At 37.3% G+C, this 26,441-nt stretch overlaps 1 protein-coding gene across 2 annotated transcripts in view; it reads left to right on the top strand.

Annotated features, from left to right (window-relative positions):
- LOC120537424 (heat shock factor protein 3-like) overlaps nucleotides 1-26,034 on the top strand; it is a 61,607-nt gene extending 35,573 nt beyond the window's left edge. Inside the window, exons 4-14 of one of the 2 annotated variants that reach the window (XR_005635321.1) lie at nucleotides 4,392-4,516; nucleotides 9,220-9,295; nucleotides 11,159-11,220; nucleotides 11,314-11,398; nucleotides 11,597-11,682; nucleotides 17,878-18,072; nucleotides 18,791-18,896; nucleotides 19,350-19,415; nucleotides 19,665-19,728; nucleotides 21,952-22,041; nucleotides 23,678-23,782. Coding sequence is in view for 1 of the 2 variants with exons in the window: in XM_039766351.1 (XP_039622285.1) it covers nucleotides 4,392-4,516; nucleotides 9,220-9,295; nucleotides 11,159-11,220; nucleotides 11,314-11,398; nucleotides 11,597-11,682; nucleotides 17,878-18,072; nucleotides 18,791-18,896; nucleotides 19,350-19,415; nucleotides 19,665-19,728; nucleotides 23,678-23,920; nucleotides 25,383-25,495 (1,221 nt within the window). In the remaining variant the exon portion in view is untranslated. Of the gene's footprint in view, nucleotides 1-4,391; nucleotides 4,517-9,219; nucleotides 9,296-11,158; nucleotides 11,221-11,313; nucleotides 11,399-11,596; nucleotides 11,683-17,877; nucleotides 18,073-18,790; nucleotides 18,897-19,349; nucleotides 19,416-19,664; nucleotides 19,729-21,951; nucleotides 22,042-23,677; nucleotides 23,921-25,382 lie in introns of those variants that run through there. The other variant, XM_039766351.1, reaches the window with a different exon arrangement.
- The last annotated feature ends 407 nt before the right edge of the window (nucleotides 26,035-26,441 follow it).

Genomic DNA, 26,441 nt, shown 5'->3' with positions numbered 1-26,441 from the left:
GCTGTAGAGATTCATAAACCTAAACATACCACAGCAATTTAAAAAGTAAAGAAACAATCCTAAAAAAATGTCCCCTACTATAATGCATCTTAACAGAAATATTGCAACGTTGCTGTATTTTTTAAATCTCTCTATAGCTCTCATACTTGGCCAAATTAAATTTACTTGGATTCAGCCTCTAATTGACTAAGCTATAAGGCATCTGCATTAAAAAAAACGCTTAACCATGTTACTCTTAGTAGTGTATATTAGCAGTAGATACAGTTTGTTTTAATATATTTCCATGATTTTATACATAAGATGAAAATTCACATATTCCTGAAAACAAAAATGTGTGTAGTCTCATCTCTTATTACTGCACATGTAAGAATTACTAACATCCATCCATCTCATCCATCCATCCATCCTCTTCCACTTATCCGAGGTCGGGTCGCGGGGGCAGCAGCTTGAGCAGAGATGCCCAGACTTCCCTCTCCCTGGCCACTTCTACCTCTTCTGGGGGAATCCCGAGGCGTTCCCACGCCAGCCGGGAGACATAGTCCCTCCAGTGTGTCCTGGGTCCTCCCTGGGGCTCTCCTCTTGGTTGGACGTGCCCGGAACACCTTGCCAGAGAGGCATCCTGATCAGACGCCCGAGCCTCCTCATCTGACTCCTCTGGATGTGAAGGAGCAGCGGCTGTACTCTGAGCCCCTCCCGGATGACTGAGCTTCTCACCCTATCTTTAAGGGAAAGCACAGACACCCAGCGGAGGAAACTCATCTCAGCCGCTTGTATTCACGATCTCGTTCTTTCGGTCACTACCCATAGCTCATGACCATAGGTGAGGGTAGGAACGTAGATCGACTGGTAAATTGAGAGCTTTGCCTTACGGCTCAGCTCCTTTTTCACCACGACAGACCGTTGCAGAGCCCGCATCATTGTGGACGTCGCACCGATCCTCTTGTCAATGTCACGCTCCATTCTTCCCTCACTCATGAACAAGACCCCGTGATACCTCCACTTGGGGTAGGATCTCACTCCCAACCCTGAGATGGCACTCCACCCTTTTCGGCTGAGGACCATGGTCTCGGATTTGGAGGTGCTGATTCCCATCCCAGCCTCTTCACACTCAGCTGCGAACCGATTCAGAGAGAGCTAAAGATCACGGCCTGATGAAGCAAATGGGACAACATCATCTGCAAAAAGCAATGATCCAATCCTGAGTCCACCAAACTGGACCCCCTCAACACCCATGCTGTGCCTAGAAATTCTGTCCTTAAAAGTTATGAACAGAATCAGTGACAAAGGACAGCCCTGGTGGAGTCCAACTCTCACTGGAAACGGGTTCGACTTACTGCCGGCAATGCGGACCAAGCTGTGACACCGGTTGTACAGGGATCGAACAGCCCTTATCAGGGGGTCTGGTACCCCATACCCCCGGAGCACACCCTACAGGATTCCCCGAGGGACATGGTCGAACGCCTTTTCCAAGTCCACAAAGCACATGTAGACTGGTTGGCCAATCTCCCATGCACCCTCCAGGACCCTGCTAAGGGTGTAGAGCTGGTCCAGTGTTCCGCAACTAGGACGAAAACCACACTGTTCCTCCTGAATCCGAGGTTCGACTAACCGACGGACCCTCCTCTCCAGAACCCCCAAATAGACTTTTCCACACTCACTGCACCCCCGACTGATGAGCCCAGAATTAGGGCAAAACACATGCCGCATACTCTTTGCATTATTTGACAGTAAAACTATTTCAACCATTCTATGATCTGCTTCTCACAACTGAAAGAGGGCACCGTGGCGGATGTTAGCCGACTTGCTGACCAACCACAAGTGTTACCTGGTAGGTAACCACCCATACAATCAGATTGTGATTCAGACTACGAATGCCATGAATGTAATTACCCCGATCTTCATACTCTCAAATAAATGAACCACACGCCGTGGCGCAACATAATAGGTTTCACCTCTGGCGCTGTCGTCCGAGGTTCAATTCCCGAGAAGGGGTGCAGTGAGTGTGTACGCCTGATGAGCCCAGAATTAGGACGAAACATGTGTCGCGTACTCTTTGCATTATTTGACAGTAAAACTATTTCAACCATTCTATGATCTGCTTCTCACAACTGAAAGAGGGCACCATGGCGGATGTTAGCCGACTTGCTGACCAACCACAAGCGTTACCTGGTAGGTAACCACCCATACAATCAGATTGTGATTCAGACTACGAATGTGTATGCACGATGCCCTCTTACTTTAGTCAAACTTATTTTTTTTTATCTCTTTTAAAATCTATAAAGAGTAACAGTTGGGACAGTTTTCCACAGTCATAGATGTTTTTTTTTTTTCTTTTTGTATTAAGCATATCATGGATTATTATAGATTATTAGATAAAAAAACTGTTGCAAAATACCATTAAGATGCGACTTCTTGCCTGCTTTTTGTGCCTTGGGATCATGTACGCTGTTTATAGGTGCTATTTAAAATGCAGAGTGACTGATGAATAGATTTACATGTCAGAGAAGCATACATCAGCAAGTTAGTACATTTCACCATTAAAGCCTTTGTGATTATTTATGTATAAAAAGATATAGTCTAGCAAGTGTACGACCTGAAGATGACTTTGATAATACTTATATTTCAGTTTTTCAAGGCAAGTTCAGTGTTTTATAGCATTTACTCTCATGTAACTAATGCAGAAAATGAGCAAAGAAAGTTCCATGCTTGTGTTTGTTAAAAGCATGGGAAAAAAATCAGAAACCAAAGCAAAATCAACAGTTAGCATCTTTTCGCACATGTAACCGCAAATATTAATTTGGAGTAGTGTGTGCAGTTTTAGCTTCTATATTACAGAAAATATATATTTGTACTAGAGAAAGTAAAGAGAAGAGCTATTAGACTGACGGATCTGCTACCAAAGATAATCTGATACTATCCCTTAACACAGCTTTCACAATGCATATTTTATGGTATTTAAAAGCTTAACATTTGCTAAATAATATTACATTTTTTAAAATGTTTGCAAATAAAATTAAATGGCCTAATGTATGTTTTTATATTGGGGTATTCCCTTATTTCAGGATTACAGTGCCCGAGGTAAAATACTGTATGAAAAGTTTGGTGGAACTAAAAAAAAAAAGATACACCAAACATTACACAAATAATGCATTGCTCCTTAAAAACATTTCCATCTTAAAAAAAAAAAAAAATTGATGGCTTTCTGCTGGAGTCTATCATTACATGTTTTTGTAGACCAATTTGAACAGTGTATCTGTGACCTCTAGGCACCCTTTCAGCCCAATATCGGCTATTGAAATGAGATGTTTGTCATTGATGTTGCATGTTCCGTTCTAGGCATAGTGAGCTACGTACTACAACAGTGTTTCAGAGTTGTATATAGTAAAGAGGTATTTTTTTTTTTTAAATCAAAGTTAATCCAAAAATGTTCATGTTTTAGGAGGTGAACAAAAACAAATTGTAATAGCCAGAATCCTGTCATGTTACCATTAATGAAAATAATTTCACTTTAAGCATTGGAAAGAATATGCAGTATTTTTAATAACTGGCAAATTTGCACCTATTTGTCAAGGAATCTCCTTTTGCTTCACCAATTTGTCTGTTGAATATTGGTGAAAAACAGTAAAATATATTCCCAGCATTTTCTTTCTTATTGAAAAACACTTTAATGCCACTAATAATTTGATTTTTGGGTTTGCAATGTTACCACTGTATTCTTTTTGGTATGATTTCTTTCAGTTCATTGTAGAAGTATTTTTTTGTCTCTAATAAATATATACTTATTTTATTGTCATAATAATATTAGTTAGATAGAGCTTTGGATTTGATGAAACTCCTACAGATAACATATCAACAAAGACATACAATTTAAAGAAAAAAATTATTTTCGTTAAGTTTATTAAGCAATTTTCACTGTATTTAGCGAACTGTCCAGTGTTTCTATATTGAAAATGTAAAAACTTACTAAGAATTTTAAAAGTAGAAACTGTCAAGAGCATATTAATTAAAAAACAGTTTTTATGATACTTTGTACTGAAAACAGGTATTTATTTTCCAGACAAATGTCTGTCCTGAGTGGTTTTCATGCTATTTATTGTTTATATTAAGTTATTTAGATATTGTTACAGGTTTGCATCATAGGTTGAAAAATCTGATTAGCAGTATTATTGAAATGTTAAACCTCTATTTATGTCAGTAAGGCAAAAATAGTTTTCTTCTATAAAATAAAATATGTATATATTTAAGGTTTGTCTAGATTATGTAGTTTAATTTTCTAGTTTAATAATGATTTTCTTCTCCTATACCATACATGTTTAGATTACAAGTATGTTTGTTTGCAAAGAATTAGTGTTTACTTATTAAATCTTTTTGCTTTAAACAATGTTTTTTAGGTATCTTCTGTTAAAATGGATGACACGCAGATCCAGCAAGAAGATCTTCACAGAGTTGTGGTGAATGTGCAGCAAATGAAAGATAAGCAGGATAACATGGAGGAGAAGTTAAAGAGTTTGAGCAGGTAAATTGCAAATGGATATATAGGTTTGAGGTTTTCTTGGCATGGGAATGATCTGCTCAAGCTATGCATTTTGTCAACTTCACATCTTATTTTCTATGCAGCTCTCCTAGTCTCTTTTTCTGTGCAGGGCAACTTCTCTTTTTCAATAGGTGCCATCCCCATTTCTCTGCATGATTACAGCATCGGCTTGTACAGTGGTGGTGTTCTGCTTGCAGTGTTCATTTACATGAACTGCATGCCCCAATTCTCTTTGTGATCACAACAAAAGCAAAATAGGATGTGCTGCTTAAGAATACATCACTCATTAAAGCTTTATTACAGACAAATATAGATGAAAAGTAGCTGAGTGTTTGGTTTTTTTTTTTCTTTTTTTTTTTCTTTCTATAAATCACTAAATTTCAATCAAACTCGCTAAGGCATTTTTGAGGTTTTGTAGTATTTAGTTTTTCTATTAGGGTTTTAACACCAAATGCTTTTATACCAAAATATCATTTCTTGATGGATACTGACTTAGATGTACAATCCTGCCAAATTTAAGCTATTTATTTAACTAAACAAGAAGTAATGTTTTTTGATGAGCGAGTGAGTCATACAGTATGTGTATGTATGTATATGTATATATAAATACAGATGGATAGATAGATACATAAAAATCCACAAAGGGAGAAAAAATGAATCGCAAATCTTAAAATACTACTAATATTTATGAGCTTTCAAAACCTACCAGGTATCATCATCGGAGGAAAATGGTAAGATTTACAGGAATCAAAGAAAATATATAGCAAATGAGGAGAGGAGTGGTTAGGTCTGTGTAAGAGGGTTGGATTAGTAAGGTGGGGTTCGGAGGCAGATGGTGTTAGTCTTTTTCATTGTTTGTTTGTTCATCTTTTTAAGCCTGAATGTGCTGGGTTCATGTCCAAATGTCTGTTAATGGTGTTTTCATTTGATAGCCAAGATTTAGCCAGCTCTCTAGCACTCATATCCTGGTTAAACATGTGTTCGGTTGAATTGGAATGTGTCTCTCCTTCTTAGAGAATTGCGATATTCTTGTATATGTGTTGCAAGGGTTTTAGATGTTTGTCCCACTATAGTTTGTGATGTGCCATATATACAGTATGTACAGTGCATCTGGAAAGTATTCACAGCGCATCACTTTTTCCATATTTTGTTATGTTACAGCCTTATTACAGAATGGATTAAATTCAACAACAACAACATTTATTTATATAGCGCATTTTCATACATACAGTAGCTCAAACTGCTTTACATATTAAAGAATAGAAAAATGAAAGACACAATTATAAAACAAAATAAATCAACATTAACATCGAATAAGAGTAAGGTTCAATGGCCAGGGGGGACAGAAAAAACAAAAAAATTCCAGATGGCTGGAGAAAAAATAAAATCTGTAGGGATTCCAGACCATGAGACCTCCCAGTCCCCTCTGGGCATTCTACCTAACATAAATGAAACAGTCACCTTTGGATTTAGGATTCTCACGGAAGGGCTTGATGATGATGATGGTTACGTAGACTTCTGCCTTTTAATCCGTCCATCATTGTTTGAGCATCATGAAGCTTTGAGTAGGTGGTGGTGGCGCAGGCCACCACCACAAAGAAACCGGAAAAAGAAACAGAAAAGAGAGTAGGGGTCAGTACCGATTTTAGAGCCACCATGAATAGTTATTTTGAGGAGATTGAACATATAGAGTATCAGGATTAAGTTAAATTACGATTAAAATGAAGTTATAAAAGGCCATGTTAAAGTAATGTGTTTTCAGCAGTGTTTTAAAGTGCTCTACTGTATCAGCCTGGCGAATTCCTATTGGCAGGCTATTCCAGATTTTAGGTGCATAGCAGCAGAAGGCCGCCTCACCACTTCTTTTAAGTTTTGTTCTTGGAATTCTAAGGAGACACTCATTTGAGGATCTGAGGTTACGATTTGGAATATAAGGTGTCAGACATTCCGATATATAAGATGGGGAGATTATTTAAGGCTTTATAAACCATAAGCAGAATTTTAAAGTCAATCCTGAATGACACAGGTAACCAGTGTAGTGACATTAAAACTGGAGAAATGTGTTTGGATTTTCTTTTCCTAGTTAGGATTCTAGCAGCTGCATTCTGCACTAGTTGCAAACGATTTATATCTTTTTTGGGTAGTCCTGAGAGGAGTGCATTACAGTAATCTAGTCGACTGAAAACAAACGCGTGAACTAATTTCTCAGCATCTTTCAGTGATATAAGCGGTCTAACTTTACTTATGTTTCTTAAGTGAAAAATGCTGTCCTAATGATCTGATTAATATGTGATTTAAAATTCAGATTACAGTCAACAATCACCCCCAAGCTTTTTACCTCCGTCTTGACTTTTAATCCTAATGTATCCAGTTTATTTCTAATAGCCTCATTGTATCCATTATTGCTGATCACTAAAATTTCAGTTTTCTCTTTATTTAACTTGAGAAAATTACTATTCATCCATTCTGAGATACTAGTCAGACATTCTGTTAGTGAATCAATAGAATCAGGGTCATCAGGTGCTATTGATAAGTACAGCTGTGTGTCATCAGCATAGCTGTGGTAGCTCACGTTGTGCCCTGAGATAATCTGACCTAACGGAAGCATGTAGATTGAGAATAACAGCGGACCCAGGATAGAGCCTTGTGGAACACCATATCGGATATCATGTGTCTTCGAGTTGTAATTCCCACAACTAACAAAAAATTTTCTCCCTGTCAGGTAGGATTCAAACCAATTTAAGACTGTGCCAGAGAGGCCCACCCATTGACTAAGGCGATTTCTAAGAATGTTGTGATCAATGGTGTCAAATGCAGCACTCAGATCTAAGAGGATGAGAACAGATAAATGGCCTCTGTCTGCATTTACCCGCAAGTCATTTACTACTTTAACGAGTGCAGTTTCTGTGCTGTGATTTGTTCTAAAATCTGACTGAAATTTATCAAGAATAGCATGTTTATTTAGGTGGTCATTTAACTGCATAATGACTGCCTTCTCCAGAACTTTACTTAAGAAAGGCAGGTTAGAGATGGGTCTAAAATTCATTTTTTTCCTCAGAATTTTACACACAACACCCCATAATGACAATGTGAAAAAAGTTTACTTGACGTTTTTGCAAGTTTATTAAAAATAAAAAAAAAACTGAGAAATCACATGTACATAAGTATTCACAGCCTTTGCTCAATACTTTGTCAGTGCACCTTTGGCAGCAATTACAGCCTCATGTCTTTTTGTATATGATGCCACAAGCTTGGCACACCTATCCTTGGCCAGTTTCGCCCAATCCTCTTTGCAGCACCTCTCAAGCTCCATCAGGTTGGATGGGAAGTGTCGGTGCACAGCCATTTTAAGATCTCTCCAGAGATGTTCAATCGGATTCAAGTCTGGGCTCTGGCTAGGCCACTCAAGGACATTCACAGAGTTGTCCTGAAGCCACTCCTTTGATATCTTGGCTGTGTGCTTAGGGTCGTTGTCCTGCTGAAAGATGAACCATCGCCCCAGTCTGAGTTCAAGAGCGCTCTGGAGCAAGTTTTCATCCAGGATGTCTCTGTACATTGCTGCAGTCATCTTTCCCTTTATCCTGAATAGTCTCCCAGTTTCTGCCGCAGAAAAACATCCCCACAGCATGATGCTGCCACCACCATACTTCACTGTAGGGATTGTATTGACCTGGTGATGAGCGGTGCCTGGTTTCCTCCAAATGTGACGCCTGGCATTCACACCAAAGAGTTCAATCTTTGTCTCATCAGACCAGAGAATTTTGTTTCTCATGGTCTGAGAGTCCTTCAGGTGCCTTTTGGCAAACTCCAGGCGGGCTGCCATGTGCCTTTTACTAAGGAGTGGCTTCCGTCTGGCCACTCTACCATACAGGCCTGATTGGTGGATTGCTGCAGAGATGGTTGTCCTTCTGGAAGGTTTTCCTCTCTCCACAGACGACCTCTGGAGCTCTGATAGAGTGACCATCGGGTTCTTGGTCACCTCCCTGACTAAGGCCCTTCTCCCCCGATCGCTCAGTTTAGATAGCCGGCCAGCTCTAGGGAGAGTCCTGGTGGTTTCGAACTTCTTCCACTTACAGATGATGGAGAGGCCACTGTGCTCATTGGGACCTTCAAAGCAGCAGAAATTTTTCTGTAACCTTCCCCAGATTTGTGCCTCGAGACAATCCTGTCTCAGAGGTCTACAGACAGTTCCTTTGACTTCATGCTTGGTTTGTGCTCTGACATGAACTGTCAACTGTGGTACCTTATATAGACAGGTGTGTGCCTTTCCAAATCATGTCCAATCAACTGAATTTACCACAGGTGGACTCCAGTTAAGCTGCAGAAACATCTCAAGGATGATCAGGGGAAACAGGATGAACCTGAGCTCAATTTTGAGCTTCATGGCAAAGGCTGTGAATACTTATGTATATGTGCTGTCTCGATTTTTTTATTTTTAGTAAATTGGCAAAAACCTCAAGTAAACTTTTTTTCACGTTGTCATTATGGGTTGTTGTGTGTTGAATTCTGTGGAAGAAAATGAATTTAATCCATTTTGGAATAAGGTTGTAACATAACAAAATGTAAATACTTTCTGGATGCACTGTATGTGTGTATATACAATATGCTGTTCAATGTGCACAGGTAATATAGTTACTATAAACATTTATTTCTAAACCTTCAGCTTTTTTCTCCTCTTTTATTAGGGAAAACAAAGATTTATGGAGGGAGTTAGCTTACATGCGACGTAAGCATAGCCAACAGCAAAGACTTCTTAACAAGGCAAGGCTACTGCCACTTTCTTTTTAATAATTAATGCATGTTTACTAGTTACACATTCTGTTTCTTTGTAATTAATATGTTTTATATTTTATAAGATGTATTAACCTGAAACAATTTGCAATGCAATATATACTGGTCTTACTTGCTTGTAACCATACCTGTACACATTTTGTGTATAAGAATGGATAGGATGAAGTACGATGAAACAAGAATGCTTAGAGAGTCCCAAACATGTAAGTATACATGTGCAGAAAGATGTACTTTTTCAGTCAGATTATGCTGGCAGTTAGTCTTTCACTGCTTGATTTTTTGGAACCTGCACAAAAATAATTATAAAGCCTTCCAAAGTTTTATTTGAGTAAAACACCATTTGGATTTTTTTCAACAATCTTGAACAGCATTGCTTGGATTAAATGTGCTATACTTTTAGAAGGAAATAAAACACAGGCATCTGAAGTCTGTACTGCAGCATCATCTACTATATGTCAAGCTTTTCTACTACATTTAAAATATTTAATTTTTTAAATCTAATTGACACAACATGGTTTCAAATTTATTGTTTTGACCATATCTCAGTTTTCTCCACATATTCAGAAACTGATATGCTTGTTTCATCCTGAGATAGTATTTAAAATGCTAGAACTAAATCTTTAGTAACCTTAAATCTAGGTACAATGGAGCACTTTGTTAAGCTGTCAAGTCAGGTGCTTTGACCTGCTTGTTGATTCGAGGCAGTGTTGCCTCATTATTTGAACACATGCCTGTTAAAACAAGCCTAGTGGCTGGGAAATTGAGAATGTAAGTCTGAGGGTTTCTTACTTATTTTTGGTAGCTTCTACACATTGTTGTCCACCAGGCTGGTACCGCAATCTGTACCCGACACAGATAAATGAGGGACACAAGTTCAAGGCACAGTCTGATTTTTATTTTCTTTTTCTCTTGTGGGAAACGCCTTCCCTGTTCCCCACAAGTATAACACAGTCCCAGCACAAACAATTAATCCATTCCTTTACTGTTTTCCTTCTCCTCTTTCACTCCTCGGGTCAAGTTTCTTTGATCCTCCTCCTGACTCTGGCTTTTCGAGTAGTGGCTGCTGGCTTATTTTATAAGGCACCCGGAAGTGCTCCATGTGCTTGATAACTCCTTTCCGACAGCACTTCCAGGTGTGGCGGAAGAACTCCCCATAAGGGCTCAGCAGCTCCTTTTGCATCACCCCCTGGCAGCGGCGCCCGATCACATCAGGGTTGCACCACACTCCAACTCCCGTGAAGCCCTGCAGGAGTCTGAGGCACCGCTACAACCCAAGGGGGTTTCCATCTAGCATCCCGGGGGAGGTAACGCTCTGGCCGCACTTGCTCCCCCAGTCCTCCCACCGTGGAAGCGTCCCAGCCAGGCAAGAGCCATGGCCGCACGCTGCAATATCCATATTCATTATAAAGTTTAGAAGGGAGGTGTTGAAGCTGTATACTCTTTGCTCTTCAGGCAATTACAGTACATTTGTAGTTTCTTGTGCTAAAATATAATTAATCAGAAAATATTGTAGAAATCCTAAAAATAATATTCTTTTATAGTGCATTTGGCAAAATTAGTTTCAGAAAGTAAATGTTATAGTTACTAGTTTGCCCAACAGATCTGTGAATTTTGTGTACTGAAAATTAAAGATGTACATCTAACTTGATTGGTTATTGTATAGCTTACTAGTTCTTAGGTGAAATGTTCTAATTGAGCACTACTGTTCAGACTCATAACTTCATAACTTTTGCCATTTCATGAATCTTCATTAGTTACAGTGTTTCAAACTGGTAAAAACACAGTTGATTACTGGCCTGTATGTTTGTTTACTTCATTGTGGTCTGCTTTCAGGTCATCCAGTTCATCATGGACCTTGTACATGAAAATTGTATCGTAGGAATAAAAAGAAAACGGTAAACATAATTATTAATGTCATCATTTGAGTCGTACAAATTGCGGGATTTTGCTTTTACCCTGATTTTTGTTTCTGTCTTTTTTATTTCAAGGTCTTTAATGCCAAGTATCACTGAAGAGCCAAAGTGCAAAGTATTTATCCCTAGTACGATCTTATCAGATGAAGCCATCAGTTTGGTAAGCATTGTTGCCTAATACATTTAGTATTTTTTTGTACATCTTATTGTCATGTTTTTTATGCGTACTTGGTCTTTCCAATTGGTTGAACTGACATTCCACATTATGCTTAAAGTATTATGGGGGATTATGGGGCACATAATAATCTCTGGGAAATTAATATATTAAATTGTGTTTGGTGGTGAATTTATTTCACAGATTCAACCCAATAACAAGAGTCAAGATAAACTTCAGTATGGGAATCTGATCACTGATATAACAGTTTCATCTGACAAGACAGAAAAGTAAGTATGTTTTGTAATGTCATGGAAAAAGTACTAATGGTATTTTGTTTTATGTGTATACAATCAAACATTTTTATTGGCTAGTTGACAATGCATAAATAAATTAATAAATATGATATACATTAGCATAAAGACATAGAAAGCACTCTAATGTAATATTATGCACTTCTGCCTCAGAACTACTAGGATCTGAGTTTTAATCGCAGTCCACTCACTGTAACTGTAATTTCAAAATATTCAAATGTCTGCTTGTTTTTTTGTTTTTGTTTTTTTTTTTTCTTTTTTTATCATCCAGGGAATCAAGATTTTCTAGGTTGCAAAAACGTGGGCTCATGGAGTTTAGTCTTTTATATTTTTTTTTTCTTCTTTCGGCTACTCCCGTTATGGGTCGCCACAGCGGATCATCTTCTTCCATACCTTTCTGTCCTCTGCATCATGTTCTGTCACACCTATCACCTGCATGTACTCTCTCACCACATCCATAAACCTTCTCTTAGGTCTTCCTCTTTTTCTCTTGCCTGGCAGCTCTATCCTTAGCATCCTTCTCCCAGTATACCCAGCATCTGTCCTCTGCACATGTCCAAACCAGTGCAGTCTCGCCTCTCTGACTTTGTCTCCCAACCTTCCAACTTGAGCTGATCATCTAATGTACTCATTTCTAATCCTATCCATCCTTGTCACACCCAGTGCAAATCTTAGCATCTTTAACTCTGCTACCTCCAGCTCTGTCTCCTGCTTTCTGGTCAGTGCCACCATCTCCAACCCATATAACATAGCTGGACTCACTAGTGACTTATAGACCTTCCATTTCACTCTTGCTGGAACATGTTTGTCACAAATCATTTATGACACTCTTCTCCGCCTACTCCACCCTGCCTGCGCTCTCTTTTTCACTTCTCTTCCACAGTCCCCATTACTCTGTACTGTTGATCCCAAGTATTTAAATTCATCCACCTTCGCCAATTCTACTCCTTGCATCCTCACCATTCCACTGACCTCCCTCTCATTTACACACATGTATTCTGTCTTGTTCCTACTGCCCTTCATTCCTCTCCTCTCTAGAACATATCTCCACCTCCCCAGGGTCTCCTCAACCTGCTCCCTACTATCACTACAGATAACAATGTCATCAGGAAACATCATAGTCCACAAGGACTCCTGTCTAATCTTGTCTGCCAACCTGTCCATCACCATTGCAAGTAAGAAAGAGCTCAGAGCCGATCCAAGATGTAATCCCCCCTCCACCTTGAATGCATACGTCACTCCTACCGCAGACCTCACCATGGTCACACTTCCCTCGTAGATATCCTGTACAACTCTTACATACTTATCTGCCACTCCCGACTTCCTCATACAATACCACAACTCCTCCTGAGGCACCTTGTCATATGCTTTCTCCAGGTCCACAAAGACGCAGTGCAACTCCTGGCCTCTATACTTCTTCATCAACGCCCTCAGAGCAAACATCGCATCTGTGGTGCTCTTTCTTGGCATGAAACCATACTGCTGCTCACTAATCATCACCTCACTTCTTCACCTAGCTTCCACTACTCTTTCCCATAACTTCATGCTGTGGCTCATCAATTTTATCCCCCTGTAGTTACCACAGTACTGCACTCCTCGGGCATCCTCTCACTTTCCAAGATTCCATTAAACAATCTGGTTAAAAACTCCACTGCCATCTCCCCTAAACACCTCCATGCTTCCACAGGTATGTCATCTGGACCAACGGCTTTTCCATTCTTCATCCTCTTCATTGCTGTCCTTACTTCCTCCTTGCTAATCCGTTGCACTTCCCAATTCACTAACTCCACATCATCCAACCTCTTTTCTCTCTCGTTCTCTTCATTCATCAGCCTCTCAAAGTACTCTTTCCAACTGCTCAACGCACTCTCCTAGCTTGTTAGTACGTTTCCATCTTTATCCTTTATTACCCTAACCTGCTGCAATTCTTTCCAAGTTCGGTCCCTCTGTCCAGCCAATTGGTACAGATCCTTTTCTCCCTCCTTAGTGTCCAACCTCTCATATAACTCATCATACGCCTTTTCTTTAGCCTTCTCCACCTCTCTCTTCATCTTGTGCGTTATCTCCTTGTACTCTTGTCTACTTTCTGCATTTCTTTGACTATCCCACTTCTTTGCCATCCTCTTCCTCTGTATACTCTCCGGTATTTCCCCATTCCATCACCAGGTTTCCTTTTCCTCTTTCCTCTGTCCAGATGTCACCCCAAGCATCCTTCTTGCTGTCACCCTTACTACATCTGCTGTAGTTTCCCAACTGTCTAGTAATTCCTCACAACCACCCAGTGCCTGTCTCACCTTCTCCCTAAACTCAACTTTGCAGACTTTCTTTTCCACCTTCCACCATTTGATCCATGGCTCTGCCCTCACTCTCTTCCTCTTCTTGATCTCCAGCATCATCCTACAGACCACCATCCTATGCTGCTTAGCTACACTTTCCCCTGCCACCACTTTGCAGTCTTCAGTCTCCTTCAGATTGACTCTTCTGCACTGAATCTAATCTACCTGTGTGCATCTTCCTCCACTCTTGCACGTAACCCTATGTTCCTCCCTCTTCTTAAAATACGTATTCAACACAGCCATGTCCATCCTTTTGGCAAAATCCACTATCCTCTGACCTCCTTCATTCCTCTCCTTGACACCATACCTACCCATCACCTCCTCGTCTCCTCTGTTCCCTTCACTATCATGTCCATTGAAATCCACTCCAATCACCACTTTCTGTCTCTTGGGTACACTGTTCATCACTTCATCCAACTCACTCCAAAAATCTTCTTTCTCATCCATTGCACACCCAACTTGGGGGGGCATATGTACTAACAACATTCATTATCACACCTCCAATTTCCAGCTTCATAATCATTACTCTGCCTGACACTCTGTTTTCACTTCCAAAACACTCATGATATTCTGTTCCTTCAGAATAACATCTACCCCATTTCTCCTCTTATCCACACCATGATAGAACTATTTGAATCCACCTCCGATCCACCTGGCCTTACTCCCCTTCCATTTAGTCTCATGATTAAATGTCATTTAATTAAATATCATGATCATTTAAACTCATGGAGGTTAGTTCTTACTGTTAAATCACTGCATATCATTATGTGTATGTAGACCTGCGTGTGTGGACCTTACAATAGAAATAGACTTCCTGTTCAGGGTTGATTCCTGCTTTGAGTCCAGTGCCACTTGAAAAAGCTCTGACAACATAATAATGAATAAGAAATAAATGTAAAATACTTATATAAATACAGATTTTTTGGGAACTGAAGTACTTGTAAAATGTAAAATACATTTTGAGATGATTTAAATTATAATTAGCAAAGATCAGTTGGCAACAGAATAAAGGAAAGCAAATGTCCATTTTATATTGATCTTGGACTTGCTGAAATTTATTGTAAGAACTTGAATATCCAAATTTTCTTAATATTTATATCTGCAATTAGTATATTCAGATATTCAACAGCTAATTAAGGAAAAAATGCTGTCTGCATACATAAAACTTAAGTGCTTACTGACCTTCAAACATTAAAAAAAAAAAAAAGGCTTCCCACTTTTTGACTTGAGCATAACTGCTTCCATAATTAAAATGTAACAATTTCTTGGGGTCAGACAAATTATTAACAATTCATATACAAATGTCCATTAAAGCCATCTTGCCTTCCATACTAAAATCCAGTAGTATGTATGTGTTAATTCACGTTCTTTAGACTGAAGCCTTTAAGATAGCGCCATCCTCAGGGCCATACATTCTAAATTGTTATTGACCGATGCATCTTACACCATTAAATATATACATACTGTTCATATACAGGGTGAGCCAAAAAGAAGTACCACACTTCAAACGTTTGTTCTACAAAAACGCCACAAGATAAAATAAATTTCATTATGATACAAGAAAGGATATGCAAAATAGATTTTTTTCACTGTGTTTTAAAAATGATGTTTTCAAGGTGGTGGCCATCATACAATCTTCAAGTCGATTCTGAGCATTCGCATGACTTTTTCAGCCACTTCAAGGGGAATAGCAGTGATTTTGTGGTGAATAGCATCCTTGAGGGCTTCAAGGTTTTGAGATCTGTGTGTATACCTTCGACTTGAGATAGCCCCACAAGAAGAAATCGCATGGAGCGAGATGAGGCAAACATGAAGGCCACCTGACATCACCACGCTGGTAGAACACCTTCCCCGGAAACATCACTACGCTGGGAGATCACCTTCCCTGGAAACATCTCCCACTAAACTTCAGTGGATCTCTGTACCGTATAAGCTGTTGCTCATGCAAAATCCTCCTCAAAGATTTGTTGGAAATGCCCAAGGCAGAAGCATGTTTGCGTGCTTAACATCTAGTAGGCTGTAAAATTGATTCCCTTATAGCTTGGATGTTTTCAGGCATTCATAGAGTCTGGAGATTTTCTCTTCAATGTTGCACCCGTCTGTCTAAATTTAGCCACCCACTTAACAATTGTTTTCCGAATTGGGATGTCACTATTAGGAGGAATGCTTAGAAGTGCTTTCGGAAGGTGAGTTGCATTGGATTATTGATTTGTTGTTTTTAAGGAATGTTTCCACATCGAAAGCACGGTGCACACCGGACTAAGGCACGTTGCCTACGGAAAACTACAAGTGATCACCTATCAAAGGAACCCCCACCCCAACCCACTTGGCTGCCTCTACCTCACACAGTGACCTTGAGAAATGTGGTACTTCATTTTGGCTCACCCTGTATAATACTAAGTATTAACATTTTTGTACTTCCACTGATCTCATGACGCCATATCTCAGATTCAGTTTGTTCAAAATGTTTAATAACAATTGAGCTATAATGCTATAAGCTTTCTAATATTTGACGGAATTGTACCTTTTTATATTTTATTTGTTAGGCAAAATCCTTAACAGTATCTTTTAAACCCTGAAGATTCTTTCTTTTCAGTTAATAATTTTAATAGTAATCAGAGTGCGCCGTGTAGAGAGATTATTTATAGTACTGTATTTAACTCAATTGGACTATTTTTACTGATAATGTAGTGTTTTTCTTTTTCCTGCCATATTTTACCTATTATTTGAAATTCTTATTGAAAGAGTGGTCAGCAGCATAGGACAGTTATTAGCACTGCTCCCTCAAGGATTTGGCGTGCTTGGTTTGAATCCCTTGTCTGATAACTGTCTTCGTACAGTTTTCACGTTCTGCTTTTGGCTGTGTGGGTTTCTCACTGTAACTTCCACCCTTTCTGCAATATTCCCAAAGACGTGCATCTTCTTTAATTTGATTAAATGGGCCATGTGAATGTGAATCAGTACCGTTTCCATGGTTGGTTCTTCCTTTGTGCTTAATATAACTAAGACAGACTTAGGCCCCCTACTGTCATGAATATTTTTGTGATCTGTTAAGAATACCGTCAGTGTACAGTGCACATTATATTAATATCCTTACATGTTAATTTTATTGGTATACACTAAATGTGTCCTTATTTGTCCCTCTTCTGTGTAATAGTCTGCCCTTTTACATCTGGCCTTTAAACACTATTGATATTTTTTAAATTTCAATTAAAATCTTTTATTTTTTTAATTGTGATATGGGGATATTTAAAGGTAGTGGTGTCATATTTTTATTATAGACTTTTAAAGGTTTTGTAAGACTTATGTTTATTTTATTTTTAATTGAACATTTTTATGTTTGTTTTGTTCTGAAGTTTTTATTCTGTGTTTATGTACAACACTTAACATTTGTTGGGTTTAAATGTGCTTTATAAATAAAATTGCTTTTTGTTTTTTTTCTTTTTAAAGCAAGTGTCTAATTATGAGATGAGGACACACAACTCTACTACATTTTGTTCTCAAAAAATAAGCATTGATGCCACTAATGTTTTTGCTGTCCTATAAAATAATTATCCAGCAGAAAGTGGAATTTGTGTCTTTTCGAAAAGTAGTGTCAGTATTGTGTAAATTGCATAGTAATTTGAATGAAAAATGTATTTACACTAATCTCATTGAGACTTTTATTGATTTTTTTTTTTAAGATTATGTGTTGTTTTGTTCTCCAATGACATAACAATGAAATCTTTTATACTGCGTATATTGTCCAGTAGGTTTTAATATATTGTTAATTTTTTTGTTCCTTTTTCATATTACAGAAAAAAGTTTCCATTCTGACAGATTTTGATATTTGCAGGGTCCAGATTATGCCAGAGGAGTGCCCAAATGAAAGCTTTGATTGTGTAACCAGCCCACAAGCTCCAACAAGCAACATTGTGTGTGACTCAGTCACTGACTCCTTTGCCAGTGATGAGGCAGCCAGTAAAACTGAGTGCTTTAATGTGCAGTGCATTGATAGGCCTGCTCCTGAATGTAGCTCTTTAATAGACAGGTAACAAATGGCAGTTTAGGCTTGGTTTATTTATTTATGCATTCATTCATTTATTTATTTATGTGTTGCTATTATCAGATTCTGTAAGAAAATTTGTTTAGAATTTACAGTTTGTCATCTTACTATTTATTGTTGTTTTTGTGTTTTTTATTAACTGTCTCTTAGTGTTGTTTTTTTATAAGATGTTTTGATCAGGATGAAATGCAAAGCATAAAATTGTTTAATTTCTGTGTCTTGATCAATTCTTTTTAGATTAAAACCCAATTGTATTAATTATATATTTTTTGTGTATTCACTTTAATAGGCCCTAAAATTGAACTAGTGTCATTCTTTGTATAAATGTCCAGGGTATGTTGCAATTTCCCCACGATTAAATGCCTGCCCAAATCAAGCAATTTAGCAAAGCAATGGACAACAAAGTTCACTCTTTATTTGCTTCACTTAAGAGACCTAATCCTAGAGTTGCACCTTACGGGACTACTTCATTGTTATACACAGGGTCAGAGATGGAGATTAGGGAGCTTTATTGATCAAATTCCAATCATACCACTATGGTCACAGAATGAAAATAATAAAACCCAGTTGCAAAGTGAGAATAGTATTAATTACCCAATATAATAAATTAATATTTTGCATGAGCAGATTAAACATTGTAACTGTTTAATGTACAGTAGTAGAGCTTGTCTTATAATGGACTTTTCTGTCTTATTTTGTGTAGATTAGAAATTCGTGACTTTCTCAATTGCATTGATGAAAATTTGGAAGATTTGCAGGTTATGCTGTCCGGAAAACAGTTTAACATTGATCCTGATTTTGTCAGTGATGTAAGTTTGCTTTCTTTTGGTAAATGGAAAAATAAGCACTATTGGAATGTGTCAGCAGCTAATGAGGAAGATATGAATAGTAAAGGAAGTTTCATATCTTTGTAAATTTTTAAGCAACTATACAAAAGCAGATTATGGGAATAGAAACTGCTAAAGTTACTCTCTCATTATGTTCAGTATCAATTTAACTTCTTTCAACAGTTTTCAAGTTTGACATTCATTACCCTCCTCACTATTTGACAGGCTAGAGCTCTGTTAATCCAAATGTCTGCCTCCTGTCTTGTTTCTGAATCTCTTTTAGTATTCAGTGACTAATTTGAATTATTAGTTTTATAATGTGCAGCCTGCATGGTGGGTTTTGACTTCAGTATTAGAAACATAGTCTGCATACATCATAAAGATTTTATTTCTGTCCTTGTAGTGCTATTGACTTTTGTTAATTTTTGTCTGTAGCTCTTTAACCCTGATGTCCCTGCTGCAGAAACCAACATGATAGAAAGTACATCAAATGTGCTGCCTGTAAGTAGACAAGGTTTTCTAAACACTTTACCTTTGGTCTTAATTTTGGGAATGCCATTGAAGAGGATGCAATATGGAGAGGCTTGGCAAGGCATGTTGTTTAATAGGTAGGTTATGGGAGGGTGTGTTTAATTCAGTTGTTTTAAAGATACATTAAATATAAAACTCACCTGTACTATAATCCTCGGATAAATGGTCCTTCCATTGTGTGTATTTTTACCAGGCTAATTACACTGTAATTTCATTTAGGTTAGCGAGATTTTTGAAAACACTGATGGCACAGGGATCGGAAAAGAAGATTCTGAGAGCACAGGTGAGAGACCCAGTCAGTAAAACAGTTTTTTGATGATTGTGCAGTACTAGAGTGTTACTGTTGAATGATATATTTGTTCAACATATCTGAGTAAAACAGTGAAATTTCTTGTAACTTCCTGTGGTTCAAATTGCATATACTGCATAAACATGGCCACTTTCTTCATGTCATGATGAGTAGCTGTTTCTCAAATAGTTTTAGAACTGCTCTCAGTATGGCACCTATTTTATAATAACTAACTTACAATATCTGATAATGTGTTGTTACTTAATTTCTAACTTGCAGATGTTATACAGAGGTGTTTATTTTTGTGTTGGGTTTGTTTTCTAACATTATAAATTATGAACACTTCATGTAAACGTGAGGAATTTGTTTTAGTTACCATAATAAGGCTGTAGTGTAGAATTTTATCAGCATTTGTCTGCAATAGCAAAAGTAGATTTTATTTCCTTGCTGAAAATTAAAAAAAAAAATAAAAAGATGTGCAGAGACACAATGTTTTAAGTGTACAGCTTTTCCAAAGGCCAACAACTTTATAAAATCTCTGGCAGAGATTTTGGACTATATTGTTCTATAGTGTTCTACAGTATAATGAATTCCAAGTCATCTCTGTCATCCCATTAAGCATGGTCCAGCCGTACCAACTAGGAACTGTAGGTATTTGAGATGCTACACCAGCTCAGAGAAAAGTGAGAAACTGGTTGCCTGACTCAGTTACTTTCATATTGTAAAAGCTTTGATATATCTGACCTGTATGTGCACTGAGGAAACAAAATTGAACTTTTTAAAGACAATTTGAGTGATGGTCTCTGTTTCATACTCAAGATAAATACTACACACAGTTGCAGACGTCTAAACTCCTTCAATTGCTATATATATATATATATATATATATATATATATATATATATAGTTAATGATCAGCCAGTCACATGGCAGCAAAATCAGTTCATTTCAGCATGTAGGCATTGTCAAGACGACCTGCTGAGGTTCAAACCGAGCATCAAAATGGAGAAGAAAGTTCATTTAAGTGACTCTGAACAAGGCTTAGTTGTTCATGCCTTACAGGTTGGTTGGAGTATTTTAGAAACTGCTGATCTACTGGGAACTTTCATGCACAACCATCTCTAGGGATATATAGAATGGTCTGAAAAACAGAAAATATCCAATGAATGGCAGTTCTCTGGCTGAAAATCCCTTGGTGATGCCAGAGGTCAGAGGAGAATGGCTAGACTGGTTCAAGCTGATAGGAATGCAACAGTAACTCAAATAACCACTTGTTAACAACTGAGGTAATGCAGAAAAGCATCTCTGAACACGTAACACGTCAAACCTTAAAGCAGATGGGCTACACTGGGACTTCGTTGGCTGCCAGTCCTGTCAGCTCAGAACAGGCAACTGTGGCTACATTTCCCATAGGCTCACCAAAATTGGACAATAGAAGATTGGAAAAATGTTTTCTGGTCTGATGAGTCTTGATTTCTGCAATGACATTTAGATTTTAGCATCAGAAATTAGCATTGTCAACATTCAAGCTTGTATCCATCCTGGCTTGTATCAATGGTTCAGACTGGTGGTAATGGTATGGGGGATATTTTCTTTGGCACACTTTGGCCCCCTTAATACCAACTGAGCATTGTTTAAATGCCACAACCTACCGGAGTATTGTTGCTGACCATGTTGACCATATGACCACAGTGTACCCATCTTCTGATGGATGCTTCGAGCAGGATAATGCGCCATGTCACAAAGCTCATATCTTCTCAGACTGGTTTCTGAAACATGACGATGAGTTCACTGTACTCAAATGGCCTCCACAGTCACCAGATATCAAATTGAATAGGTGATTCATACATATATATATACATATAGCACTTTTTTGGTAGTTGAGCAGTTCAATTTTGTAATGCACAAACTGCCAATCTACTGCTGATTTTGTAAGTAGAATTATGAGTCAGGTTGTTCTAGTAATGCAAATAGTATAGATTTTGATTAGTAAGGTACTTCTCTTCTATTGATTCCATTAGGATGCGATATCCTCCTACCAAAATCTTGCTCACTGATGACTTTGTACCTTGTGTCATCTCAGAAAATGAAAAAATCTCTTTTTAAAAAAAAAAAGTGTCTCCTAGCCTCTGATGAGTTTTCGGGGGTCTCATGTTTTTCGCTATGGCATTTTATTATTATAATTATTATTATTTTTCTTCCTTTTCTCTCCTCTAGTATGTTAGTAGTTTTCTTTTGCTGACCCTGTTTCCTAAATCATGACTTCCACTTGAAATTCAACGTGATAAAAACATACAGATGAAGCAGGTACTATATGTAATATTTATACAGTTGCACTGTAAAGGAAATACATTAAAACGTAATGTGGCACTATCACAAAAGTGCTATTGTTTGGAGATGTTCTCTTTTATGTGTTTTTTTTTAAATAGACTTTAGTGATTGTAAATACATCCTATAATGAATTTTTGCAGATTCTTTAGTATTTAGTGTTAGTAGAACAAAGTCATTTTATTTCCTTACCTGCTTTATCAGTATTTTCATAGTCTTATGAACTAATGCATAATTTTAAAATGAACCGTATCAAGCCCCTGTGTGCTTCACTACTTTGGTCAGATGTTCCTCTTAAAATGATGCAAAAATCCAAGCATGGTCTCAATATACTTGTGTGAGTTTCTCACGTGGTGAATGCTCTTATTTCAAGGTTTATGGAAAGATGCAGTAAAATTTGTCAAACAACTAGCAAGGAAAGCTGGTGTGCCTTTTGTATCTTACCGTACATGTGAAGACATCTAAAGTTCTCATAAACTTTGCTTAAATGACACTACCATCTGTAGTCCTCTTGATGCCTCCTCTGCCTTCTAATCATTTTTAAGGGGTGCATTTTACTAACTCTGTCCAATTTTAAGAAATAATAGAAGTGGAAATAAGACATGCAGTGCATGACTCATGTTTTCGCTTTCAAATTATGTTGGAATGCTGAAGACATTGTAATTTGATCACACAGTTTTGACATGTACACAAATGTCTTAATGAAGCATTTAGTGAATCATCATTTGAAATAAACTTTTTCTGAATGCCATAGTACCCTGAGTGTAATCATAACCACTGAATATGTTTACTCACACAGTGAATTATTATTTTGTAAGTTGTTTGCAAAAATATCTTTCTAGGTATCAAAATCTTGTTTGATTTGGTTTCCTAATAAATATACAGTATGTTATGCAGCTATGAAGTTGAACCTACCCTTCTGTACTGATACTGGTTACTTGTTGTGAGTGTTTGTGCTTTTTCTTTTTATACAGTGTTATAATTGGGATCTTGTTTCCTTTGTTGTTTTGGATTTGATTTTCAGAATTCATTTAATTTATAAGGTCTGCTCTCCTTGCACTTTAACTCAAATTGTCTCCTTTCATTAAAACACAACAATTTCACTTGTTAGCCCATATTGATTGTTTGGATGATTAATTAAGATTGATACAAGCTATTTATTTAACTCATTTGTGCAGTCTCAAGAGAGACAGCAGCAAAGAGACAAAATCACTGAAGCTGGAAAAAAGAGGCACTGGATATTTGAGATATTTGTTACATATCCTGATCTTGGATGATTGTTCTTGACAAAAAAGAAATTGTGGATGTTTAGTATTCAAGAATATGCCTTTAAAGCTAGATCATTGTGTTTATAATTGCCTTGTATACTTCAATATGCAGATAATTTTTTGTAAAAGTATAAAAATGCATGGGTGTAAAAAAAAAAAAAAAAAAAGACATCTTTGTGGAAGGTTGCACATAATTATTACTGATAATCATAGTATTCATACAAATCTGGAACTTGTTAGATTAATGACATCAGAATTTTTTCAAACTTACACAATATATTTTAAGTTGCAGTCTGTCATTTCTATCCATCTAATTACCATTAACATATGTTTTGTGTTTCTAATAGGAAAACGGGTAGTTGTCTACAAAAATTACCCCTTGCTGACGCTGTTAGATGAGCTCTGCACTAACTGGGATTCAGGAAAGGCTAACCAAGTAACACCTCTAGATACAGCCGACTGTTCTCCATTAATTCCTGATTTATCAGCTGATATAAACCCAGCCCTTCCTGACCTCCAACAACCGCACCCAGACCTTTTACAAAATGTGGATGAATTTGGAAGCTCATGTGATGCAACCTCTGCTAATGGTGAGTATATTATGTCATTGTACATTGTATAAGAAAAATCACATAAAGTTGCTGTGTCTAACTAAAATAGTAATACATTAGTACTTGATCACACTGATATCATCCTCAGATTTGAGCTATTTTCAATTCCAATTCACACATGAAATTTTAAGTATCTTTCCACAATAACGTTGCGGAAAATTAAACTCAAATAAAAAGGCACACTGGCAGTTTTAACATCTCCCAGCGTCCTGGAATTCCAAACATCGACACAACAGTGATAATATATCAGATCAAATAATAAATCTTTATACACAAAGAATATAATAGTCATACATTTTGCCACTTGCGGTATTGTAAATAATTTACAAAATAGTTCTCCCGATTCGTTTGTGATGTACTGGTCATTTCAAGAGAACAAGTAGTGATGTGTCTTCTTACTATACAGTTTACACACAAACAGTATATATTTTTCATTACAGTGTATTACACACAACAGAAATCCTCTTGTATTCCATAACACAACTTTTATAATTAAGAGAAATCATAAGTTTTAATATAGATATATATGGTGCTTATAAATCAAAAATTGAGTAGTAAGTTGCTGTGCGATTGACTTGATGAAATTGAGTTTGTTGCATGATCAACTTTTAAACTGTCAAACAAAATAAATGTAAAGCAGCACATGACAATTAGTTTGCAGGGTTCACTCAGTGATTCTGGAGTTGACTGCTGTTTGAGTTTAGCTTTGCTCTTTGCTAGGTCTGGTGGATAATAATTAGGGGTGGACTGGATTTGCTCTATTCAAGTCCCATCTGGTCCAGCTAGTTTGTTAACAACACTTTCTTTCCATTTCTTGACAGCTAGGAAGAACACTTTTATTTCTAAAGCCTAATAGCGTGGTGACAAATTTGATACAGTTATCTGTAAAAAGCATGGAAAAGAATTTGAATGTAAACTAACTAATTTCAAGACCAGAAAAGGAGAGTGGTTTCACAGTGCAATTACCCACGACTTCGCTCTTTTCTTTAAAATACGATAATTGCCAATATAGATGACACAGTAGTTTTCCCTTAAAACCATTGGATTTGTCTCCTTACATGGATTGTAGGATGTAATTGAAAACTTGAGTGTTTTTGTATATGTGTATTTCTAATCAAAAATATACTGTATACTGCTATTTAAGTATTGATTATTTCAAAAAAATGAAAGGAGCTGATAAAGAAAATACCTGAAATCGAAACAAAAGTAGATATTGTTAGATAATAAAGTACATTTTCTGATCTAGCTAGGTAAGAGTGAAGTAATATCATAAATGCATTTGATGCTTTTACCATCCAGCTAAAGAAACGATTTTACACTGAAGTGTCTTCCATTTCATTTTCTCATTGAAATGTCAGATAATAAACCCTTTTAGACTTTGTGAGTTGCTCCTTTTTGTTGCTATGCACTTGTCTTATTTTACTGTACTTTATACCTTTAGGTGAAGATGGTCTTTCTTCAGAAGATATTCTGGCATGTTCAAGTATTCCATTGGCCTTTTCTGAACCTGAATCTGACTGCACACTTTGTGGTGTTTTTGAACCTCCTGAGTGACCCAAATGATCATTTATTACCAATTCAGAATCTTTCTTTATTCAGCCAATTTCCACGCTCAGACACCATGTCTTCTCATGCTGAAATTGTTGGCTGCAGCCTTCTAAAATAGGCAATCTTGAACGCTAACTTTGATAAAGCAACTGATATTTCTGAATTAAGAAAGCAATAAAGTTCCAGAGCAGCCGAACAAGTAGGTTTAGAATTGATGTTGTTCATCAAAAAGAATCTTTCAATCAAAATAATGAATTCAGCAAAATATTCAAGTGGTGCTGCACTTGTGTTATGCTAATGAAAAACTGTGGTGATTGTTTGTTCATCTTCAGGGAGCAGAAAAAGCCTCAGTTATTGTCTATTTCCTTCAGCAGTTTGTATTTTGGACATTATTTTATATTGTTCATCTAAGATGAAAATGTTTCCCTTACCGGTATAAGAATATTTTTTGAACTTGACTCAACTGAATTGACATTCTTTTATTATCTTTCATGAAACCAATATGTATCCATTACAATAACAGTGTAATAAATATACACAGAACATTTCTGGTGCTGTTTACTTTTATTATTTTAGTGAATAAAGCATGACTTGTCAAGTGGCACTTCAATGGAGGAAAGAATTTTAACCACCCCCTTCCTTTGCAAAGCGTACCACATTTTGGGTGCAATCTGTTCACTGCTGGTCACACTTGGTGTCTTTTAGCCTAGGTGCTAACCTGTGTCTATTTTATATGATGTTGTAAGCAATGAAAGGTGGTGTAGTGGCTAAGATTGCAGCCTTTACAAATTCTAATACCTAGAGTTCAAAGTCAGCACCTATTCTCTTAAATGTGTGGGGTTTTCATTTTCGCCTCATGCCGCCTTCTGCTTTTTGACATTTTTGTCAGGTACTCCCACCTCGGGTCAGGTTAGGTTGGGGAGCATGCACTGGTACAGTGCGTTGCTGCACC

The sequence above is a fragment of the Polypterus senegalus genome, chromosome 10 (genome assembly GCF_016835505.1).
Source record: "Polypterus senegalus isolate Bchr_013 chromosome 10, ASM1683550v1, whole genome shotgun sequence".
Lineage (NCBI taxonomy): Eukaryota > Metazoa > Chordata > Cladistia > Polypteriformes > Polypteridae > Polypterus > Polypterus senegalus.
This window is presented reverse-complemented; position numbering and strand designations above follow the sequence as displayed.